At 32.7% G+C, this 11,493-nt stretch overlaps 1 protein-coding gene across 1 annotated transcript; it reads right to left on the reverse strand.

Moving 5' to 3' along the window:
- Positions 1-7,199: 7,199 nt before the first annotated feature.
- On the reverse strand, positions 7,200-9,825 carry mhc2a1 (major histocompatibility complex class II integral membrane alpha chain gene 1). The gene is given in 4 exon segments (NM_131695.1): positions 7,200-7,893; positions 8,725-9,009; positions 9,206-9,451; positions 9,724-9,825. Coding segments are annotated over 4 exon segments (711 nt in total). The 5' UTR covers positions 9,782-9,825; the 3' UTR covers positions 7,200-7,771.
- Positions 9,826-11,493: the final 1,668 nt, after the last annotated feature.

The following is an 11,493-nucleotide window of genomic DNA, read 5'->3' on the forward strand; positions in this document are numbered from 1 at the left end:
ATACTAGTGTATACTTGAACACTAAGAACAGAGTAAACTACAGCAGCAGTTTTTATTGATTGAAGACCAAATTACTAGATTTTTCTATAAAGCATCAGCTATACATTTACTGAAATGCAACAGTTAGCCCCCCTGTGCAACAGCAGTAAAGATGCGAGCCTGTTTTAATCTGCATTGAACCCTGACGGTAGGCCTATGCCATGCAAAGTTATTTGTTGATAGTGAGTTATGGAGACATTGATGGCTTTGGTGAGATCGACGAGTAAACATAAGGTAAGTAGTGTATGGAAATATATTTTATATTGAATTGCAGATTTAAAATACATACAGTATACAATAAGGGTTCATAATTTCACAGGTTGTAAACCTTTTATTCATTAAACACCCCATATAAAACCCAAGCACTGAATAAGAGTACTAATGTACTCACGCAGGTGCATATACAGTACATTTGCAGATAGCAATAGGTTGTCACCATCCTTGCATAATTCTTTATATGTATACAATACTTGAAGAAATGTACATCGTAAACTTAATATACTTCTTTGCGTGATGGATATCTTATTGTTACTCCCCTTTTACGCAAACATTATGGTTTGTTCTTTTGCAATTTAAAGAAAAGTACAACGTTATTTCACTGTACTTACGCGGTACCTTTCATGCTGAATATCTGGTTGTTACCCCCTTATTACCCGAGCATTACAGTTTGTTCCCTTATACTTACGTAAACGTTATTTATACTTACACTATAGGTACAGAAAAGTACACCGTTATTTCACTGTACTTACGCGGTCATTTTCGTGATGAACATCTGGTTGTTACCCCCTTTTTACCCAAGCATTACGGTTTGTTCCCTCATACCTACACATACGTTCATTATACTTACACAGTACGTACAGAAAAGTACACTGTAATTTCACTGTACTTACGCGGTACTTTGCGGGTTGTAAAAGAAAGCGTTACCAGATAAAGTGCCTTCAGACGTTTAGCATTTTGACTTTGACTTTTAATGTGCACTTTTCAAACATTGACATGGAATTGTTGCATACAATTTAGAGTCTGCCTCTTATTATATATATTTTTTGTTATAAAAAAAAAAGTTATTTTTGCAAATTTTTGTCGTTTAAGATGGTGCTGCTCTTTTGAGGGTTTTTTATTTTGAGACCTTTTTTGGAGAATATACTTTTAATAATTACAAAAGTTATCTGAGCCAACAGAACTTTCCTTAAACAGGTTAATTGTTCCATTGTTTGTGTGTTCTTTAAATGTCTTTATCTGTGGTGTCCTTCAACGCCAGGGGTTTAAGAGATGCTGTTAAACGCAAAGCCTTATTTTTGTTTTCTAGGCAATTTAGTTCTGATTTTGTGTTTTTTCAAGAGTCTCATTCAGAAGCTACTGATGTTAATTTTTGGAAAACGCAGTGGGGTAGCGAGATATGGTTCTCACATGGTACAAACCACTCTGCTGGAGTATCCAGTTTAAAAAATAATTTTGCAGGTGATGTGTTGCACACTTACAGTGATGAAAGCGGGCATTTTATTTTGTTACTTTTAAAGTGTTATAATGTGAACCTTATTCTTGTTAATTACTATGGGTATAATTCTAAAGCTGAAAATGATCAATTACTATTTATTTTAGAAGATAAGCTTACTTATTGGCAGTCAAAATTCCCAAATGCATATTTAGTGATTGGTGGTGATTTTAATGCTGTCCTAAATGAATCTCTTGATAGATGGCCACTAGGCTTGGGCGGTATCCAAATTTTGATACCGTCAAACCGCCTCCATGTTTTACCCCGGTATCCGGTATTACCGGCGTAATAAAAAAAAATTATGACGTAAGGCTCAGACAGCGTCACTAAACTGTTGGCTTAAGCCTAAACCATTCAGAACCTGAATACATTCTATGCGACCTTAGGCTCGCGGTCAGAGAGAGAGAGAGAGAGGGAGCAAAGCGACGCACAGCACCTCTCTCTCTCTCTCTCTCTCTCTCTCTCTCTTTTACACATACACACACACACACACACACACATCTCTCCCGCGATTTATTCAGAAATTTACTCCTACACCGTAAGAAATCTGGCCGGCTCCCGCGGAACAGCAGTGGGAATCCAGAGCGCTGTAATCGGGCAATAAAAATTATACCCGATAGGTCCCGAGTCCGACAGGTACATTTTGATTGACAGCTTTATACAGCCCAAACCCGTTCACAGCCTACATTAAAATGTGCTCATGCACACAGCTCTAATGCATTTTTTCAAGAATGAGTCATTTATATGTTTTAACATCATTTATTCATAACAAGCGTAGACTATAGGCCACTTGAAAGTTGGAACAAAGAAATAAAATAAGTCCTACAGCTGTAACATCTCAGCACTCTATAGGTCTAGGTAGGCTACATGCACTTAGCTTTTAAATTAGCCTACACACCAATGAAAAGTAATCTTGCTTAACAAATAAAATTAAAATAAACTCTAAATGGTGACGGGTATTTTGGCAATAACGAAATTAAGATAAAGGCTCTGCAAGATGTGTTTCTCCACTTCTCTTCACAATCTGGCATTAAAGCGGCGGTGAAGCTGAATAATAAAAGAATAATGCCACCATTAGTCTGTATACTCTGTCTACATTATGATTATATGGTTTAATTAATATTTATTTATAATTAAAAAAACCTTTACGCACCAAGATTAGGCTACGTGTGTTTGTGGAGGAACATTATTAAATCCACTGCCTTTAGCGCAGTCTCTCACTCATGGTGCGTCCAGCAGAACTGAACACCCTTTCCTGCGGCTACAGGTCGAGATGCAGAGTTCTGATCCGGCTGATTTTGCAAGTTTTGGGTAGGATTGTTTGATCTTCTACCAGTCAGGAACATGCATTTAATTTTCCATGACAGCAGTTTCACTTTAGCGAATGGCCTCTTTTTACCTGTCAGCTTGCGGTTTAGGGCTCTACCGTAATACGCAGTGTATGAGCGACCGCGAAATACCTGCGGCTGGAATAACCGCTCCTTCTGAGCTAGTGACTGGCTTGACCGCCGTCAAAATTATCTACTACTACTATTACTATTACTATTATCTATTACTACTTCGTCATCATTTGTTTCATCTTTGCAGGGATGGATTTTAATGCAGGGATTTGGATTTTTTTCGGGTCTCGCCGGGTTCGGTCAAAGATCTTCAGCTCTAATGCAGACCTCTCGTTCATATTAACCACGTCTCCCTTCTGTTCAGTCGAAACTCCCAAACTGCAGGACACTTTGAAGCGCGACTCGTCACGTCACCTCTCCCCCTCCCTCTCCCCCATCTCTCCCTCCCTCTCCCCCTTCCTTTCCCTCTCTCCTCCACACTGTCCCGTGATGACAACCACACATACGTTTTTGTAGGCATTAAATAAAGGATATTTAATATTTTATGACGGTATAACGGTATTGAAACTGACACCATTGCTATTTTTAGATCCCGCGGTATACCATAATACCGTAATACCGCCCAAGCCTAATGGCCACCTGGTCGCTCGTCAAATTAAAATACAACTCTGAAAGCATTTATGGATAGGTTAGAGCTTATAGATATTTGGAGGATTCAAAATGTAAATAATAGAGCTTATACATGGAGCAATAAAAATTCTTCTAGACTTTCAAGAATTGACTTTTGGTTAGTCTCCAGAAACCTTGATAAAGATAATATTCATATTGATATCTCAACAACGCCACTAACGGATCATAAGGCTGTTTCCATTAAAATTTTATTTTCTTCTGATTTTAAACTTAACAAGGGCTGCTCTTATTGGAAAATGAACAGTTCTTTACTTGAACATAATGAGGTTAAAGTAGAGCTAGAAAGGCTTATAGGTCTTTATTGGAATAAAGCTAAACAGGAAAGCTCATTTGGTATTAATTGGGAACTGTTAAAATATGAAATTGGAAAATTCTTCAAAAAATTTAGTGCTAATTTGGCTAAAACTAAGCGTCTTGAGGAAACTAATATTGTTAGCGAAATTTCATCTATTACCGGGATCCTGCTTGAAAATCTCTCTGATAACCAGAAGGAACACTTAATTGATTTGCAATTCAAGTTGGATAATTTATACAAATTAAAAGCAGAAGGGGCTTTCATAAGGTCAAGGCAAAGGTGGCTTGAATATGGTGAACAAATGTCTTCCTATTTTTTTCAAGCTTGAAAAAAATAGGTCTAAACATAACTCTATTTGTCAATTAAAAATTGGAGAGCTTGTCTCTGAAAATCCCAAAGAAATTTCCCAACATTGTTTTAAGTTTTATTCCAATTTGTATAAATCAAAATTTAATCTAGCTGATCTGGATACCTTTACAACATTTCTTGGTGATATTAATTCTATTAGTAATGATGAAAAAACTGTGTGTGACTCACCAATTACTATTAGTGAGGTTAAGGAAGCAATTTTGCATTTAAAAAGTAACAAGTCACCTGGTAGTGATGGGATAACAGCCGAATTTTATAAACTATATTCTGAATTAGTATCTCCGTTCCTTCTCCAAGTGTTTATAGAAGGTTTAAACTGTTCTGAGCTCCCTGTTAGTATGAAACAAGTTGTCATTTGTTTGATACCTAAACCTAAAAAGGACACACTTCTTTTAGATAACTGGAGACCCATCAGTTTACTTAATAACGATTATAAATTGTTTGCCCTTATTTTTTCAAAGCGTTTTAAGTTGGTTTTACACTCCATTATTGATGAAAATCAGTCAGGTTTTATTGAAAAATCGTCACATTTTTAATAACATTAGACTTGTTTTTGACCTAATTGATTATTCAGATTTTATTCAAGATGATAGTTTAATTTTGTTTTTTTTGATTTCTTCAAAGCTTTTGACACCATTGAGCATCCTTTCATCTATTTTTGTTTAGAAAAATTGGTTTTGGACCCTACTTTTGTAATGCAATAAGTACAATGTATGCTGGGGGAAATAGCTCAGTGAAATTAGGACATGGAACTACACAGAGATTTCTATTAGAAAGAGGAATTCGGCAGGGCTGTCCAGCCTCTGTATACTTATTTCTTATAGTAGGCCAAGTCTTCTGTCACTTTATTAAGGCAAGTAAACTAGATGGAATTCAAATTGCTGGACGAAATATTTTAATTAGTCAGTTAGCGGACGATACAGCCTTATTTTTAAAAGACTCAAACCAGGTTCATCAGGCTATCAAATCCATTCAGTTGTTCTCTAAAGCCTCAAGTTTGCACATTAACCTTAAAAAATGTGAAATATTAGCTTTAAAAAACTCTCCCCTATTATCTGTAGAAGGTATACCAGTTAAAGAAGCCGTTAACTATTTAGGTGTTGTCATTTCAAAAAAAGAACAAGACAGAGTTTCCTTAAACTTTAACCCTGTTTTCGAAAGGATAAAAAGTAAATTCAATTTTTGGTTATTAAGGGATTTGTCCTTAAGGGGCAGAGTTCTTCTTTCAAAAGCAGAAGGAATTTCTAGATTAACCTATTTTGCTTCAACCTTATATCTAGATAATAAAACAGTCAAGTCTATTGATACGATTTTATTTAATTTCTCATGGAAGAATCGTGTACACTACATGCGCAAATCTGTTGTTTTAAATTCCCTTAAAAATGGGGGTCTTGACTTTTTGGATTTCTCTTCTCTAAATAATACTCTTAAAATTAATTGGTTAAAGTTTTGTCTAAATAAACCTTCTTTCTGGAATTTTATTGCCAATTTTATTTTTGACCAACTTGGAGGTCTTTCCTTTTTATTATTATGCGATTATAAAATTGAGAAATTACCAGTGAAGCTCTCTGCTTTTCATGCTCAAGCCTTGTTGGCGTGGAAACTGATCTACAAGCACAATTTTTCACCACAACGTTATTTTATTTGGAACAATAGATGTATTTTGTATAAATGCAAGAGTAACTTTTTGGAGAGGTGGTTTGAAAAGGGTATTGTTTTAGTTTGTCAATTGTTTAACACTCAAGGGTATCTTATGACATATGATGAGTTTCTTGTACATTTTAACTTTCCTGTAACTCCCAAGGAATTTTCTCTTGTTTTCTCTGCAATTAATTCTAATATTGTTTCCTTATTTAGAGGTGTAACTTGGATTCATAAGCCCATAATCAAACTAGTTGATACAGTGTGTGGTAAAATTTGTTTCTCACAGTCTAAAAATAACAAATCTATTCGCTCTCTATTTGTAAATCAAGTAGTATCTAAACCTTGCTCTACTACCTATTGGAATAATTTTGTAAAAATTCCTAAATGGGAAAGTATTTGGTCATTGCCTCACAAATTTTTGGTTACAAATAAGATAAAAGAAATATCTTTTAAACTAATTCATAAATTCTATCCGGTTAAACATTTCCTAAGTAAATTTAAAAAGGATATTGATATAAATTGCTCTTTTTGTTCTTTGCATTAGGAAACTGTACCCCACCTTTTCTGGCACTGTGGTTATGTTAAAAAGCTCTGGTATGATGCTTCTGTTTTTATAAAGAAAAGGGTACTCTTTAACTTTAATTTGCAATATGAAACTTAAATTTTTGGGTATTTTAATTATGATAATTTGAATAATGAAGCTTTTGTTATTAACCTATTTATTTTGCTAATTAAGTTTCATATTTATAAGTGTAAATTTTCCAACAAAAATCCTTGTTTTCATGTGTTTTATAAGGAACTGAAAAATTACTTTTGCACTATTCAGCATAGTGCTAATCTAAAGGCCATTAAAACTGTCCAACTGTGCTCTAGTTTCAATATCTTGGATTAATGTAAAGGTCCTGCTTGTTTATATTTGTAAGAAGTTTTTATACAATTATTTTTATGTTTGTTTTATTTTATGTTATTTTATGTATTGTTGTTATCATTTACTTTCTATCACCCTGGCATTGTTTTGTTTGCTGTATTGTCATGTATATGTTGTTTAAAGCATAATAAATAAAAAAAAAAAACACACACAAATCCTCCCTTATATACACACCCAAGAGTTATACGATTGGCTAATAGAAAAATCACTTGTGATGACATCAGGTGATCCCACTACACATAAATGATCAAAGCATGAAAAAATTATAATTAAATTATGCGTTACAATTAAGTTTAAATTTAGCATAAATTTCAATAAACTTTTGTCTTTGCTTATCATAAGGTAAAGCTAAAACACAAGAATAAAGTGTGAAATTGTCAGAAGTCACAAAAATACGAAAATCCGGAAACAAAAATTATTTAATGGAACAATTTAATGGTGCATACATGTGTGTTTGTGTGACTGTTTACTTCTAAGGACAAGTGCATTTACTTACCAAAAACAAATCAACAACCATTTTGTGAAGATATTTTATGTGTCGTTTAGTTAGGGCAAATAACTGAAAAAAGAACAGTTTTTGTCATGATTAAGTTTATGGTGAAGAAAATATTCATCTAACCTAAAAGCTATGGAATCTAAATATCCTGAGAACTACATTCCCATAACTGTATGAATGGCTAATAATTTGTATGGTAACTTTCATTATCATTATCACACACACACACACACACACTTTTTCCTACTACCAACATCTTGTTGAGTAAATGTGTAGTAAAACAATATTTTATTGTTTAAAAATTATATCCTTTATATTTAAATGAAAAAGAACTTGTATCCCACCAAATATGGTTTGGCACACATTTTGTTTTTAGAGACAAAACACAATGTTATAAACATTAAGAAAAGATGTTAAATAGCAGTACACAGAATCAGAATTACAGAATAAGATTGTGTTCATGTGTAAATCAAAGCTGTCAGTTGCAGTTGTTTCCTTTAATGAGGAAGAATGTTCCAGCAGCGACTCCCAGCAGCCCCAAAACCAGACCCACTCCACAGAACACTGCTGGTCCAACACTGGGCAGCTCAACGTCCACCTCTATAGGAAACATACAAGAACATGATAAAGGAAATGTTACAGATGTTAAAACAGTCTCTATAGGAGACAGAAGAGGAAGAGCATGAGACATAAGTATTAACTATAATGAATGTTTATTCTTCATCTGACCAGCAAAAATCTAACTAGAAAAAAACTAAAATACTGCTTTACAACATTGAGACATTGTTAAAAACAAGAAAAGACAAGAATCCTTTTTCTGTTAGTCTAAAATAATAAAACACAAAAACATCCTTTACAAAAAGACAAATACTTAAGAAACAATCCACTAATAAATTATTACATTGTTTAATATTATACTATATGACTAATAATTATTAATGATTATATGATTTAATGAAATAATTGAATGAATAGATGAAATAATAAGTAAGGAGTATAAAAGAAATAAATACACCACAAATTAATGGATGGAAACAAACACACACACACACACACACACACACACACACACACACACACACACACACACACACAGACAGACACACACACACACACACACACACACACACATTTTGTGAAACAGAGAATCAAATCAAATACTCAAATCCTTTGTTAGATTCTATATGCTTTTATTTGAATTTCCCTGTAAAATAACATGAAAATATTGCTCATCAACAACATAATGGAAAATTATCTTTTTTATGTCTTTCAGCTTTTTTTCAGATTTTTCCAAGATAACAATTTTATCATGTCTAATGATGCTTGCCAAACAGTTTCTCTTGATACCTTATATGGTAAACTAAAGGCTTTTAAGATGTCTTGTTTGTTTTAAGTGATGCACAACATTAATCAAATAAAGCTTTGTCTCACCCCATGTTTTGGTGTTGGGTTGGCCTTGAATAGATCTGTGGTTCACTGTGCAGCTGTAAATGTCTCCTTCAGCAGGTGTGAACTTCAGAGCAGAGAACATGTTGAAGGTGCCATCACTGTTTCTGCGGTATTGGCTAAAACTAATTTCCTCTGTCACAATATCATTGTTTTTCGTCCAGGAGACATTGACAGGTGGAGGGAAGAATCCAGTCACATGACAGATGAGTGTGTTCGTTTCATCCAGAACCACTTCATCTTCTGAATAGATGGATGTCACAGGAGGGTCTGTAACACAGAAATAAACTGTGCTTTACATTCAGGACTTCTGTGCACGTTTATCTTAGACTATGAGAGATATCCTGCAGCTTAGATCAAAATCTTGATTTAATTAGGTGAAATGTATTTTCAATTTCAGATTATTTTTCTATCTAATTTATTCATTGTGTGAAAATACAGTAATTATGCAATGTGTATATGTTACCTAGTTGCTCTTCTGGAGAGTTGTATGCCTTGATGTCTGTGGCTAAATCTTGTTTGCAGACCTCCATTTGAGCAACACTATTCTCATAAAATCCAGGATAGCTCATAGGATCTGCAAAGTCAGGCGCTGTCACTACTCCTACTTTTCTAATGAAGTCTGAATGGTACAGCTCCTCTCCATCAAATCCTTGCAAATATTCTTTTTCTGTGTCAGAACATCCAAAAAAGTCAACATCCCTGTGCTCAGCTGAAACAGATCAAAAGTCAATATATTAATTAAAATAGATAAAATGAAGAACTACAATTAACACGTAGTCAGTATAGTTATGATATTTACAAATACTTTCAAATGACAGAGTCAACCCATAGTTCTCTTTATGTGTAAAGTCAGAAATATACATCTAAAATAAAATATATACATGTACAAGAGTAAAAGTTATTTAATAAAAAGACATTTTAATATCTTACTTAGACTTTATAAAGCAGATGTAATTTTACTCAGCAGATGTTCAGTCTTACCTTGAGCCACATTACTCAAAATAACAGTGAATGTCAGCAAAAAACCAAAGAGATCCATAGTTCAATGAGAGTAGACTGAAGCATACACCATATCAAACAAACTTCACCAGAGTGAATAATAGTCTCTGATCTCTGGTCATTTAGAATCACAGCATCCAATCAGAAACTAAGCCCTATTCCGACATCACTGTATCTAGGTAAAATTATCTTCTTTATACTGTAAGACTTGTGAGCACTCTAAACTCAAACTGTTGACTTTACTAGAAAACTGTGTGGAAACCTGTTGCATAAAATTAAGTAGTTTGTAAACACGGTGAAACTAGAACTCTAGTTGAATAAACAGCTTAAACACACTTATTACTAATTTCTGTCAGACATCTACCCAAGTCCTCATTCACATTTATTGCGAACTAAAAGTTTAAAACAATTTTAAATACAAGTTTTTAGACGTCATCACTGTAATGAAGAGTGATTTCTTTACTTCACTCAAAAATATGTAGTATTGCTTAATGTTGGCATTGCTTTATTTATTCTTTTGTCAACAAGTTCCTTAAAGCAGAGTGAAATTGCATTAAAGTAACAATGTTTACTAAAATAAATTTAAGTTCATTACATGAAACTAATGCAATGTTGATTAGTTGAGTCAATGTAAATAAATAATTTAGTTTTAATGTATTAGGTTACTGTAATTAGGCTGAATTATCCCTAAATTAATGCACAAAAAATTGGTGTAGTTTATGACTTTCATGTTTGATTTCCTTTTGAATAATTGAGATCAAATCACTTTCTTCACTGCTGGTTTTTCCAATAAAGTTGCCTGCATTGTAAGCATGAGCTGCTCTTCTGCACACTGGTAACCTTAAAACATAAAATCTATAAAAAAAAATAATAATAATAATAAACTGCTCTAAATCTCCAAACTAAGTGACCATTAAACTCTTAACAGGACTTTCTTTTAAAACAGCAAAAAAGACCAATCATAATTAAAAAATAATAAGCAAAACACCCTGGAAACGACATATCTTTAAAGAAATGAAACACGGTTATTGGTCCAAAGAATTTAGCTGTTTTCATTTTAAATAACTCAATTACATTTTTTATTCAGCTTTTTAGTTATACATGTATACAATTCAAAAAAACATCATAAGATAAAACACATAGTATATAAATGTTTTAATAATTAAAAATATAAGGAGATACAAAATAAACCAATAAAAACTATTTTATTAAATTAAGAGTTGCATTAATATTAAATGTTAAATATTAAATATCTTTTTTTCCCAATGTTAACATTACAGAAGAGCGTAAAAAAATAAAACATATAGCATACACTGTAAAAAATCCTGGTTGCCTTAAATTTTTACGCTGAATCAAATGAACCTAGTCTATTGAACTTATATTATGTTAAACTGCCTTAAAACAGCTTGCGTAACTTATAAAATTAGGTTAGAAGATGATTAACTTAATTTAATAAGTTACAATGACCTAAAAACATTTGCTGCCAGGACTAATTGTTCATATATTTTTTTACAGTGATATATATTTTAAAAATAAATAAATAAATTATAGCATGTGTATTTTTAGATAAATTAATAAATATATAAATAAATACAAACAAATAAATAAATATATAAAAAAGAGAAGACACAAAATAAAACAATAAACATTTTTAAAAAATGTGTTAAGTTATGTTAAAATTAAATATTGAAATTACTTTTATAATTATTTTTTTTATATTTTATTGAGTTTTTTAAGGTAACAACACAGAAC

Source organism: Danio rerio, chromosome 8 (assembly GCF_052040795.2).
Source record: "Danio rerio strain M-AB ecotype USA chromosome 8, GRCz13ab, whole genome shotgun sequence".
NCBI lineage: Eukaryota > Metazoa > Chordata > Actinopteri > Cypriniformes > Danionidae > Danio > Danio rerio.